Source organism: Haemaphysalis longicornis, unplaced genomic scaffold, assembly GCF_048455015.1.
Source record: "Haemaphysalis longicornis isolate Haplotype H1 unplaced genomic scaffold, Haemaphysalis longicornis Haplotype H1 scaffold_5, whole genome shotgun sequence".
NCBI classification, from domain to species: domain Eukaryota; kingdom Metazoa; phylum Arthropoda; class Arachnida; order Ixodida; family Ixodidae; genus Haemaphysalis; species Haemaphysalis longicornis.
The window spans coordinates 77221218-77234846 of record NW_027526385.1 but is presented as its reverse complement, the minus strand read 5'-3'; the positions used below and the strand labels follow the sequence as shown (position 1 = coordinate 77234846).

The window sequence follows — 13629 nt, the reverse complement described above, 5'->3', positions numbered from 1 at the left end:
CAAAGCAGCTGCCTGGTGTCAACTGTGAGGACAGCTCGTAGCAATATTTGAGGCTAATCTGTATGTGCAGAGAAAGCATGTAGCGGGTGCCAATGAGGAAGCCCGGAGTAAGCGCAGATGAGAGGTTTTTGCAAGTTCTTGAAACTTCTTGAAAAGTTCTTGGAAACTGCTTGAAAAGAAGTTGTTTAGATGTCAACAAGAAGTTGCTGAGATGTCTTGCAAGCATTTAATTTGCTCGTGAATTACTGCAGCGACGACACACACAGGCTGTGTGAGAAAAAGCGTGCGATGTCACGCATTAAGTGCAACCTCCTTCCAGAAAGCGCTTGCCTGTTGATTCGGCGGAGGGGTGCACCACACGAGCTATTTCCGTTCATAACTTGAACCTAGGTGTAGCGTTTTTTCTGCTCTCAATACCTGCTCCAAAATGTGCAATGTCACTTCCATCGCTGTGATCGTGTCTTGAAAAGGTGTATTATTAGTAGTCAGATTGCTGAGTAGTCACTGGGCATATTTTGTGAAATTTTTCTGATTCTGTGCTTTTCTCTGCTTCTGCCTTCCACCCGGCACCGTGACTGTTTTGGAACCAGGAGCAGCTGGACCACTGTTATGCTGCGGTATGTGCCAAAGAAGAGTGTGGTTGGTGTATGCATAGCTTGGGTCTGGCTCAACGTAGCCATATACAGGGTGGTTCAGCTAACTGAAGCCAGAGTTTAAAAATATGTCGATGCACTCCAAGATGATGCAACCAAATGCATGTTGTTCACTTTTGTATGTAGTTTCTCATGCTGTTTTTTTTTTTTTGCTTAATTAGATAATTAGTCAATTAGCCAATTTCTGAACCAGCAAAGCTAGGCAAGAAATCCCAATTAGAAAGTTGCCGAGTGGTATGCAAAACGTCCGAATAAACAGTTTCTCGCTTTCTGTCTATTAAGCGTTAGTTTTTCAGCTTGCTGAGGATGCTTGCAAAATAAGAAAAACCCACCATGTGACGTGCCGGCTTGCGCGTCTGATTGCAGTGCTCCCAAACGTTCCATGCACAAACTGCTGTAGGTGCGCCGCCTCTTGAAAGGCAACAGGGCAGCAACGTAGGCGTTTGGCTGTGCCATTTATGTCAGTGATGTGCTTTTTTCACGACAGTTTGTTGTTGCGATAAGCAGACACAGTGGTTATCACTCGTGCTGCCGGAAGCAACAGGCTCGTCATCTGCCCTGTTATATTTTTTAAGTGGCTGCGCACCTTTGATTGTTTGTACACGGAACGTTTGGGAGCACTCTGCAATCGCGACGTGCAAGCGGGCACGTCGCGTGTTTTTTTGTATGTCACTAATACTTAAAGGAGCCATGAAGACAAAATACAAGTTGGGTTCAACAGAAAGAGTGCTTAGTCCCGATAACAATGATACCAATATCATCGCAATCTTCGAACAAATAACGGAGATATTAAAGAAAACGTGTGAAGCCGTGGCGACCCCCTAGCCAATTTCCCGCAACTTTTCCATGACGTCACGGAACCTTGTTTGTGCGATTGGCGGCCGCCTAACTGACCTGTCGCGACGACACATGACTGGACGTCTGTAATGGGGCCTCTAGTTCCATTTGACCGCATCACTTTAATGCTAATGTGCAGTTAACGCACTGAAAATTATGTTTTATTGTTGGCCCGTATGACGTCATTCTTGCTCATAACACGTCACTGTGGCGCAAAATTTGAAAGTTTCTAAATACTTCTTGCTTTTTTTTCGTTAAAAAAACATCTTTTGTGGCTCTAATGGAGCTGAGTGAGATACTGAATCCTAGTTCTTTCAAATTAAACGAAGTTGTATTTTCTCTTCATGGCTCCTTTAAAGAAAGACAGAAACTGCTTATTCAAACGTTTTGCAAACCGCTCTGCAACTTTCTGCTTGCGATTTTTCGCCCAGGTTCGTTTGTTTAAGAGTTGGCTTATTAAAATTGACTAATTATCTAATTAAGCAAAATACGAAAAGTAGCGTGAGAAACTACATACAAAAGTGAGCAACATTCATTTGGTTGCGTCGGCATATTTTTAAACTCTGGCTAAAGTTAGGTGAAACATTCTGTATAACCTCATGTTGGTGCTAGTGAAGGGCCATTGCCTTGTCAGTCAATGCTGTCATCGAACTGAATAGCAGCAGGAACCACACCAAGCTTAGCATCTGCCTGTTCACCCCGAAGTGGCGGCTAAACTATAGAAAACGATGAAGAAAAGGTGAGGAGAGTCAAGCTTCACGCCCCCCGTTTGCATGCTACCACTGCCATTCACCGCAGTGAAATGGCCTCTGCTTTTTTATTTAAGACTATAGTACTTATAATCGGTACTCACCTGAGGGGCAGGAACTTGGAGGCTCTCTGAAAGGTTCAACTTAAATTGAGGACGACTCAGCGAGCAATGGAACAGAAGGTGATAGTTGTATAGTTAAGGGACAAGAAGAGAGCGGACTGGGTCAGGGAAGAAACGCGTGTTAAGGACATACTAGTAGAAATTAATAAGAAGGAATGGACGTGGGAAGGGCATGTAATGCGAAGGCAAGATAACCGTTGGTCATTAAGGGTAACAGAGTGGATCCCCAGAGAAGGCAAGCGTGGCAGGGGGCGGCAGAAAGTTAGATGGGCCGATGAGACCAAGAAGTTTGTGCCAAATGATAATAGGATGTTTCAAGCAGTAGCTTATGTAGGCAAGACCGTCTTAAACTACTAAAACCATTGACTTGGCCCACACCAGTATATTTTATGCAGTTCCAAGGAAACCTGGGGTAGGCTTGAGGCAAGTTGGCAGTACAAAACTGACAGAAGCAGTATTCTTTCAATTAGAATACGCATTGAACCTGTTTTTGCGGCAGCAAATAAAAAAATGTGTGGAAATAACGAGGAGGCGAGTTACAAGTGGTTGATCAGCTGGAGCGCGTGCGGGATAATTGGTTTAACAAAATCTGAATTGTACACGGGAGAAGTAAGGGGGGGAGGAGTCTGAGGGAGGGGGGAAAAGTGCTGCGTCGCTGGGGCAACTGGACTATTGTATTTTGACGACGTTTGCAGCGGAGCAAGCAGATCTCTCTCTCTCTCTCTCTCTCTCTCTCTCTCTCTCTCTCTCTCTCTCTCTCTCTCTCTCTCTCTCTCTCTCTCTCTCTCTCTCTCTCTCTCTCTCAACTCTTGTGTTCTGTTCTGTCTGCTAAGAACATGTGCAAGCGTGTGATTTCAAGTGGGCGTGTGTTTTCAAGTGAACTAAATCTTTCGTTGTATTCAAAGATTTAATGTTTTATAGTGCCCCCAACGCTTGCCCGACAGCAAACGATGCTCTGTTCATTGCGAAATTAAACAATGCAAGCCGAAATTTTAATTATTTTGCTAAATCGTGTGTTTCATGGCATCAGTGATGACGCACTTGGGGAACGTACTTAAAACAGACGTTAGTATGTTGACTAAGACTGCAGCGAATGGGGAAACATCGAAATTGTCACGTTGTTTACTGTCTGCCATCATAGATTGTGGGGGGATGATACCGCTCAACGACCGCTGTCAGCACTTGATCTGTTTCCGCCCGGATTTGTGCCTGGTTTACTACAAAAGTGGCGATATTGTTTATGCTAGCAGGCCGGTATCCTGGCAGACAACCACAACTCACCCGGTAGCTGTGCAGCTTCGATTGGCATAGTGCGTGCCGTACGCAACGGCGCTTCTATGTTTGCATGTCTGTGTGTAAATTTTATTGTATACCCCACCATGGTTACTGCTATAAAAAGGATGTCACTAAATTTAATTTGCGTTTGATTTTGTCGGCTTCGGCCAATCACAATCACAAGCTGCCCATAATACGTCGCGAGTTCGGCGTAAAAAAGTAGCTAGGGTGTTGCGGGCCTATTCTGTTTTCCTCATTATACAGCATATTTGAGTGAAGCTTGCGTTAAAAGCGGTGTCAGTGTTGTTCTAACTAGGTGGTCTAATCAAACTTGCATTTTCTCTTCATGTTCTCTTCATGGCCCCTTTCATGCGCACGTTGTCTGGCGTCGTGTTCAGCCTTCGTACCAATTCCGTTTTTCCTCTTCTCTTCTCCATTGCTTGCAGGAAGCGGCCACCTCCTCTTCCAGCAAGCAGGAGAGTCCTCCCTCAACGTCTTCCCCACAGCGCCTGACGCAGATGTCGCTCAGCCAGCTGCTGAACCACATAGTTCTGCAGTCACGCAACTTCCAGAGCCGCTTGTCCAGCATCCTGTCCCGGGCTTGCGGCAGTGCACGGGTGAGCCAGCACTTCTCCACTGAACCTCTGTGACCTTATTGCCCAGTATTGTAGAAATGACGAGGGCTTTTAAGTGCAGAGCACTTTAGGGGGTTCGCCTTGTCGTTGTAGCTTGCTTGCTGGGGCCCAAGTAGATCTCCACGCGGTGTTTCGTCGTCGCGGGGTAACCCAGAGGCTTCGAAAGCCAAGCGGTTTATATAGTCATAAGCGTTCCAAACTTGTGAACCGCTGCCGCTTGTCATACACCCCCCACCCTCCCCCCCGTTGTATAGCACAAAGAAAACTGCAGGTACATTTGATGCAGAATGCATGTAATTAACCGGCAGCGCCTGCGTTCATTTGTTCGATGGGTTGGTTTTTACGATAGTAAGCAAAAAAAAAAAGTGGCAGTGCAACGCTGGCACGGGCGAGAGCAAAAGCAAGCACAAAAAACAAAACTCCCACTGGCGCAGTTTCAGGCATGGGGCACGTGAGCATTGTGAAGGTGGGAAATTTGAATTTCATTGGGTGGTAGCAGTGAGCGGATAATGGCGCTACAGTCCATTATGGTGAATCACTGCTCTCCACTTCCGACAGCTTACACATTGAGTGGAACGGCTTTAAATTTCTTTAATGAAGGCTCACAGGGCAACGGGGACCAAAAAATGAAGGTGGGGCAGGTTACAGGGAGGTACTTTCATTATATATGGGACGGCATTCGAGCTGTGACAGACGGGAACTGGAAAGCTGGGATTCTTTGTGCCGAAGATCGTGGCAAAGTGCCACTAGGTGGAGAATTTTTGAGAAGTTTGGCTTGCCTCCCGAGATGTTTACACTGGTAAAAAACTGTGTGGTTCAGTGCTAATTCAATCCGCAGGCTCCGTGGAGGTCAGGTTGGGATGGGAGCGCAAATGGGGGAATAAAGAGGCCGCCGAAGTGGTATTGTGAAGGTGTAACACGGTGAGTTGGGAACACGCAGACATTGTGGAGTGCGAACTTCCGGCTGTTTGTTTATGGGAACATACCTAGCACTTTTTATGTCATCACGTCTGGCTACAGCCCACATGTGCTGTACCAGCCTCCCTGGTATCGATCACAAGTTTTCAATAATTCGTGTCAGTGTGGCATGCAGGACCGTTATTCTCCAGACCATTACCTCCCTTTCTTGAACCTATTATCTCCCTTTCTTGAACAGCAAGACAGCTGTCGCCACTGATGCTGCCACCTGGGAGAGAGTGCTGCACCTTGTGCGTGCCTCTTGTTGCCACAGGGGTGCTGTCCAGCTTGTGCTCACTCCTGCCTCTTCCCGTGCTCTGCATCTTCCCTCAGATGACCCCCGAGCAGAGGTCCATCGGCACTTCGACCCAAGAGTTGCCACGTGAGGCCGCTCCAGCCGTGGCCAGGGCTGATCCCGGGAGAATGGACGAGGAGGAGGTGACTCGGCTGTCTCTGCACCCGCTCTCCCCGTCATTCTCCCCTTCTGTCTCTCTCTCTGCTAACATGCATTGTTTGAGAAAAAAGAAAGGAAAACGTTTTCACTGCAGATGTGGTATATTGACATTGAAACGTCATTTGTTGTGTTGGAGGTGTATATGCACCCGTACTTGAAGAACACTGCCACAACTCATGTCTCCTGGCAAGGGAAGGGGGGAGCACGGCAGACCAGCCTGGGACTGTTTAGGAAATGGATATAAGTTTACGTAACATCAACTTAAAGGCAACTGTACTCAAATTTCACCTCGACCAAATTTATTTTGAATGTGTAGTAAGTGCCCCTAAATCAGCTGGGACACGGAATTGTAGCCCCGGGAAAAGCCTCATTAATCAGTCAGAAAGCTCCACTGCAGACCACGCTGCACCTGCCGGCGGATCGTGTAAACAGCCATGACACGCCTGTGATGCTCCAGCCGACGGGGGCTCTTTCCTCTGGCCAGCCACGCAGCTGGAGAACCGATCAAGCTCTGCTGCAAATGCTTAACCCATTTGCTGCCCCGTGCACGCGTAGAGCTTGCCCGCAGGCTTGCTTCCGAGTTGCTGACCGTCCGGCCACTCGCTGGACGGCTGCAACGTCATTTTCAGCTGTTGTATGTTTTCAAGAGTTCGAAATTTTGAGTGCAGTTGGCCTTTAACTGTTTTTTAGCCCGCATATCCACTAAAAGCCGGAGTGCTTATCTTTGGTGAAACGTTTCGGGTCCTCTGATTGGTGTGAAGGCAAGTTGCCCGACTTTGGGGAGATGTGCATGCCTGCCTGCATGTCACCTGATTTCTCCACCCCAAACCCCCTCTGCTTGAAAGAAAATCTCCTTTGCTCTGTGTGGGGAGGTATAGTTTCCTTCCGGAAGTGTTTGTACACTTGCGCTGGGCAGACGCTGGTGGAACCGGCATTTTGCTCAAGTGAACTGCAACAGGCGTAGGACTGTCAAACCTACCATATTTTCGCGCGTATAACCCGCCCCTGTATATAATCTGCACCCCCACTTTCAGCCCGCCGGAGAAAAAAAAAAAATCCTCGCGTATTGCCCGCACATTTGATACAGGAAAGGCTGCACCAAAGCTACTGCTCAAGCAACACGTCACATACTCTGTAGACAGAAAAAGCGTATATTTAGCAGGTAGAATACACTGACAGCAAGGCGAAAGTCACAATTCACTCGGTGTCACTGCTCTCGCCAGAGCTTTCGCTTGAGCCGCGGTCCTCACTGTTGTACACAAAGTCATCCTCACGGCACAATGCGCATGCCGTGACGCTGCACTAAAGGAAGAACCCCGCATATTATTCACACCCCTACTTTGCCACTGAAATTTTCGCATTTTTGGTGCAGGTTATACGCGTGAAAATATGGTACTTTCTTGGAGAACTAAAGTTGCCTGTTACGGTTTAGTGATTGTGGTGTTTCCGGTTGAGCCGCTAGCGGTGGTGTGCAGCACGAGTGACTTGACTTGAAGCGCATCTCCGTTTGCAGCCCGTCTCAAGCCTTGGTGGCGCAGGCTTGGAGGGTACTGGCCTCGCAGGGAATGAACCAGGCCTCAGTTGTCCCGATGTTGTTGTAAGTTCAATTCCTGAAGGTTTTGTGACCCTGTCAGGCTCAGCCCCAAACCTGGGAATGTCAGCTGATGCAGATGATGTAACACATATTGTTGCGTCTTAGTAGACGGAGGTGCAGACAGCAGGATGGTGATGTACCTATTTACTAGGCATAGTGCTACACCGAAGAGTACAGGCAGCACGGCGAGTCTCAGCGAAGATGGCTAATACCCGTGCCACACGTACACGAAAAATGACATTAAGTGCTTAATGCCTTAACTTTTAAAGGGGCACTGACACAAAATTTTGAAGGCGAGATAACTTCGGAGATAGATTGGTGGGAACACATATACATCATCTGCAAAATATCAGCGGTGAATACAGCCTAGAACATATTTAAAATCAATTTTGAAGTGTGCGAAACGCAACCGAGCGGCCAGCAGCGGACCACGCGCAAGTGTAAATAAACAACATCCAAACACGTCACGAGTTTGTGTTTGCCGCTTCCGCACTGCCGGCTCGCCGCTCCAATCGAAGGGCCGGAGGGCGGAGCTTCTGCTCTCGAGAACGAACGACCCGATCGTTGGCGGCGGAGGCGCCGTGATTTCTAACGTTGGTGATTTTGTCAGCTCATCGGGCAGCTGGCCGCGACCAAAGTTCTACAGCGATTCCAGGCACTCTGTTTCTATTACTGTTTATTACCATTGGATGCGGAAACGCGCCGGAGGCACGAAAAGCCCACTGAGCAAGCCGCACGGTCGCTGTGCAGGCGGCGGCCACGGCCGCGAAGTGGCCCACGCCGGCGCAGGTAGCTCGAGTGATAGCTTGTTACCGCTGCACGAAATTGACCCCAAGTCCCGACCATAGTGGCTTACATGAGAAAGGAGTTAATGATGCCATGGCGGGTTGCATTAAAAATTGTCATCTGCACCGCTTACGAGAGCGGCACTCGAATATCCGCCGCAGAGCTAAGCCGAACACATCTGTAGGCGGACCTGTAGGCAGACCGGCCGGCTGCTCCCAGCGCGCGTCTTGCCACCCACCGTCTCGAGCGTCGCGCGTCGCTCGTTAGCCGCGGTAGCATTTGCACTCGCAGCGCCTGCGTCACATCCACAGTCGCTTTTTAATTAGGCGCCTCACGAGATCAGTACGGGGGGGGCATTCGCAGAAACTGCCGTCGATGCGGATTCGACAGTGCTACGGCGGCTCTGCTCTGTAACTGTGATATCCCTCCGACGGTCACGTGGTCAGCTTTGTTCACACAAAATCCACAAAATCCATCGTTTCGCGGCACTCGCTGAAACCGAAACTGCGACTGGCCGCATTGAAAATGCCTCTAATTAAACAACCGTCGCACGCTGAAGCAAATGAGGTTTCTACAGGTTATAAGTAGGTCACTAGCTACTTATCGCAACAAAAAAAAACAAGATGCAAAATTTTTGTGTCAGTGCCCCTTTAATGCCATTAATTTGCTGCTACACGCAAAAATAGTCAGAAATTGTGTAAAAATGCATGCATTTTGGGAAAAAACACATTTTCGAAGTCTTGATACCTTCAAAGATCTACTCTAAAAGTTTCGCCACCAAATATGTTTGGGAAGAATCTCAAAATGGACTTTGAAAACGCAGCGGGAGCCAGCCGCAAAGTGCTGAAAATCGAGCAAAAAAACTTGCTCTTGGGCTGGGATGACAAGACTGGTATCATTGCATTCGTATTGAAGTGATGTAGCAGGTGATGCTATTTTTGTTACTCTGTCATTGTTCACCTATTTGCAAAAGTTAGTAAAAATGAGATAATTTTATGCGAATAGTTGATATCAAATGTTCACCTCTCTCATGCTTTGCAGAAGTCTCTGAAATGAATAAAAATTGCATAGCCTGGCAGAGCAGACCTTTGGCATATTGTATTCATTGAGTTTGATAAAGCGAAATTGCTCTAAACTCCCGCAAGAAATGCCTGAATAAATTTCAAAGTGTTGTATTTCTTGAACAAATGCGTCTGTGTTAAAACCAATTAAGTACCTGAAATCAGCGTGAATGACTGCTCAAAACTGCTAATTTCCATCTAGCTGGCACTAAAAATTTTAAAAGAAAATTGTCTGAAGACCCACCTTTCGGGACCCTTAACGATTCCCACGTGATGAAAATTACTCCGGTACGCTCCGCTAGGTTGCGCCGCACAGTCCATGCAGCTGGGGCGCGTTAAACCCCGCAATCAATCCTGTTCTGCCTCTGTGTCAGTGCGAGTGCTGTTGATCCTGTCATTGGCTGCCACCTGACCCCGTTCTAATTTTGCGCTCAGTTTCGGTCCGTGATGGCCCTCCCACGGGGCGTGGATACCAGGGCGCTGGTGTGGCCTGTGCCACCCGAGCTTGGGGGGACCCTCCCGCTGAACCGACACGGTGCTGGGGAGGCTGCATCGCTGGAGTTGCCCGAGACAGCGACTGGGCCCGATGACAGAGAGGAGGTATACGCGGGAACAAGTAAAGAACGGCAATAGCTCATGTGCGGTATCGCACCGCCTAAGCGACGGACCCGAATGTTAACGGGCGCGCGCGTTTTGAAAGGAGACTGCTACGAATGCGTGGTATCGTCTGCCTTTTCTCGCGTCGTTTGTTTGTCATCGCTGCAGTAGTTTATAGGCATATTAGGTCCAAAAATTTACGAAAGCGGCTCGTGCCATGTTCAAAATATTCCCAGTAACGCACTACTTGTGCTGCGCGCGGTAATCAGGCACAGCGGCAACTTCTGTTGCTGTTCTTAACTTGATAAAATGCTTTGTTGGGCGTGTTGGTTCATGTCTTCAAAAAATTAAAACGAGCGCAAAGGACGAGGATGCAGAAACACAGTAGACGGGACAAGCGCTCGTCCCGTCTACTGTGTTTCTGTATCCTCGTCCTTTGCGCTCGTTTTAATTTTTTGAAGCCGTTCTGAAGTTGTAACCGAGCATAGTGGCAGTGGCTTTGTAGATCTCGTTTCTGGTGTAGTCTGGGAACAGAGTACAGTAAAACCTCATTAATTCGGACCTCTCTCAAGGGAGTGAAAGAAATGAATTATCCGAATGTCGAATTATCGAATGAATAACAAACGCACATTTTCAATTCTTTTATTCCGTACCTTTACTTGGAGAAAAAGTCCGTAATGCCCCCCCCTCCCTTCCCTTTCTTTTACTCCCCTTTTTTTCCCCGAACAGCTGAGCGAAAAAGATTAGTTTGCGGGCATGCGACAATCCCTCTAGCTTGCGTTAGAGGGATTTTTGCATGCCCACAAGCTGCAACATTGTAGCAAAACGCCTCTAGGATGAGTTTTCTTCTTCTCCACGGCTTCTACTCCGCGGCTTCTTTTTCAGTACTACGCAACAGGCGTAGCACCGAGCAGCAGCCAGATAAGAAACCAGCTGGCGCCATCTCTCGACAACATACCACAACTCGTGGCGCAACTGTGTCTAGAGGAGGCGATGCCTTGATTACGCTGCACCAGTGTCCCCTATTGTACGTTGCGGAAGAAAAGCGGTTTTCTTCGCCCTCCGTGATCAACTTCCGCGGCGCATTGTTGCTGTCGACGGATGGCCCTCCGCAACGGCAAAAACCGGTCGCTGGTTGCTGTCACTCTAAAGTCGGGTGGAGGTGGTTGATACGGTAACAACGCGTGCTCCGAAAACTCGTTTGAGTTGCGCCGTCCTTGAATTGCCTCCAGTCCGAATTAACCGGTGTGCGTGCAATTTCGCGTCGAATTAGCGAATGTTTTTTGCCATGGGCTGTGTACATTTTTGAAGGGAGGGTGTGGGAATGACGAATTATCTGAATTTCCCAATTAACGGAGGCCGGATTAACGAGATTCTACTGTAGTAAACTGAGCTTTTTGGTCAGTTCAAGGTGTCATCTGTGTGTGGAGGTCATTTTGAAAGAGCTCGAGTGCACCTAAGGACTTCTTTTGGGTTGTGAATGGGAAAGCATTGGTGTCGGGCTTAATTTTTGAGATGCTTTGCTTTCGCCTTGCACTGCCAAAGGCTTCACCGTCTTACCGCTTGAGGTGCTTTCTTCTTTTGCTGTCAGTTGCCGCCTTAAGGGGACCTCGCCTGTTAACATTCCTATAGTACTAGCTACTTCATGACCCACAGGCTTAAAAAGCGTTGTACACAAATTCGAAAAATTTTACAAATACATAGAAATGTTCACGATGGCCTAGTTTTCTTATTTTAGGGCGCAGGCCCTTTGGCGGCCATCTCTGGGCTGAGCCGCATTGTCGGCATAACTGAGTGAACGATGGCAAGTGAAAGAAAAAGCGAATGATGAAAGAAAGCAAAGGAAGAGAGTCTCGAAATAGGGAGGGGAGGGCGGTTCGTCGTGGTGACGCGAGCCAGCACTCTCCGAAATCGTGCTGTGGGGGAGGTGGGGGCAGTATGCTGTGCCCGCACGAGGCGTTCGACGGCGTGACGCGTGGGGAAAACGTGAGGGGGTGGGCGTGTGTCTACGATGTGCGTTCGCTTAAGGCGAACTTCGCGGTCCCTTCCTGAGAGGCCTGAGACGCACTTCCCGCCACCGAGGCTGAGGCTCATCATCGCTGCCGTCGAGAAAACCCATGAGTGCGTGCTGCCTCAGCGCACTGCTGCTGCGCCCAAATATCGCGTTTGGGAGTATCGTAATCGCCATCCTTTTTTTTTTTTTTTAATATGGTATTTTTGTACGGAAATAAAGGAATAAAGCTCTCACTTGCTAGACAGCTGGCAACGTCTAGTGAAAACCAGATAAACCATAATGTACTTCTTGTTTACTTGTTTAGTGCGGAAGTGGTACATTTCTAAAATAAGCAAACTACACCAATAGGATCATTTCTATGGATTTGCAAAACTTTTTGTGTTTATACATGAAAAGCCCCTGGGTTATGAATGAATAAGCCCCATAAGATTGCAATCAGGTGAGTCCTTGCATTGCAGCACCAATCGTTCCTGCTGTTGTGCATTGGGAGAGTGACGGCGATTGTGAATTTCACTGCCTGTTCTCTGGCCTACTTGTTTCTTTGTTGTCCCTGCTTGAGCACGAGTGTCATTGAACCTCCCCTGCCTTGTTCTGTCCTGTTCAGTCTCTCCCTGTCCATATGTCAGGGTTCACGCAGGTCCTTGAAAACCTTGAAGAAAACCCTTGAATTCAGAAGTGTCAATTTCAAGGCCTGGAAAGTCCCGGAATTTTCAAACGGTCCTTGAAAGTCCTCGATTTTTCCGGAGAGAATCAATGGCCCTGTTGTTTCAGAAGAATTTAAAGTGTTTGTCGTGGATTTTAGGCATTAACAAAAGCAAAGAAACATTGTAACAGTCCAGTTTCAGTGCATTGCATGAAAATTACAAGGGTCTATTCGATTCAGCCTGCACCTCTTGAACCAGTTCACAACGGTGCAAAATGGGTTCTGCCATCGGCGGAACCAGCCCTGCACTTTTTTCGTCTGCTTCTGCACCTCCTCGGCCGGGAGTGCAGGCTAAGCCGTAAACTCGTCCTGCACCCGTCGGCACCGCCGGTGAATCGAACGGTGCGGTTCAGGTGCCGCGAGCTGCACCGCTGAAACGAACGGCGAAGTGCCACACCGCCAGAACCGGTTCACGTGGTGCAGGTGAAACGAATGGACCCCAAGTTTGTTGAATTTTTATTATTATGAGGCAACATTGGGAGCAGGCACTTCTCAATCCAATCCATGTCAGGATACCCATCTAGTCTGTGGACGTTCGCTCATTGCATGTTTGCTGTGCCTCGTACGCTGCGCATGCGTTTGCTTTTACGTGCAAACGGTGGACGTGTACATAGTTCGTCCTGCCTTGCAGCAACACTTGGGGATTTAATTTCAGCTGATACTTTTGCTGACAAAGCAGGAGATGCAGGCAACATTAACTAAGTTTTGAAATCAAACAGCCTCAGCAAAATACCAAGAAAAAAGAAAAACCTCTAAATACCAAGTGTGAAATAAAAAAGCTGGGGCACATTCATGCACCCGTTAGCGGCTATCCAAATGTGCAATAATCTGCTTAGGTATTGTGCAATAAAAAACTGTTGCATTGTGCTGAAAACGTTATAAATAATCCCAGATAAAACTGACCTTGAAAATATGCTTTTCTGGTCGTTGAAAGTCCTTGAAAACCCTTGAATTTTTGCTTTTGAAGCCTGTACGAACCCTGATGTGTCCATTCCACAGAAGTCGGACGGCGACAAGCGGCAACTGAGTTTCATGGAAAAGGTCGGACAGAGGCTGGCCGAGCTGTTGGAGGCCCAGCAGAAGGAGGAAGCTGAAAAAGCTCGCGGAAGTCCGGGTGATGACAAAGTTGACGACGTTGTGGGTGCGTAGCTCTCCTTTGCCAATGTAGCTTCGAGTAAATTTCCTCTTTTTT

The 13629-nt window shown here is 48.0% G+C and overlaps 1 protein-coding gene across 3 annotated transcripts in view; it reads left to right on the top strand.

The window, feature by feature from the left end:
• The window catches only part of LOC144138464 ((E3-independent) E2 ubiquitin-conjugating enzyme UBE2O-like), a 56301-nt gene that overhangs the window by 25995 nt on the left and 16677 nt on the right, over positions 1-13629 (top strand). For 2 of the 3 annotated variants that reach the window (XM_077670751.1, XM_077670750.1), the window contains exons 16-21: positions 591-617; positions 4083-4253; positions 5562-5666; positions 7196-7279; positions 9559-9723; positions 13437-13578. In XM_077670751.1, coding sequence (XP_077526877.1) covers positions 591-617; positions 4083-4253; positions 5562-5666; positions 7196-7279; positions 9559-9723; positions 13437-13578 — 694 coding nt within the window. The remainder of the gene's footprint in view (positions 1-590; positions 618-4082; positions 4254-5561; positions 5667-7195; positions 7280-9558; positions 9724-13436; positions 13579-13629) is intronic. The other variant, XM_077670752.1, reaches the window with a different exon arrangement.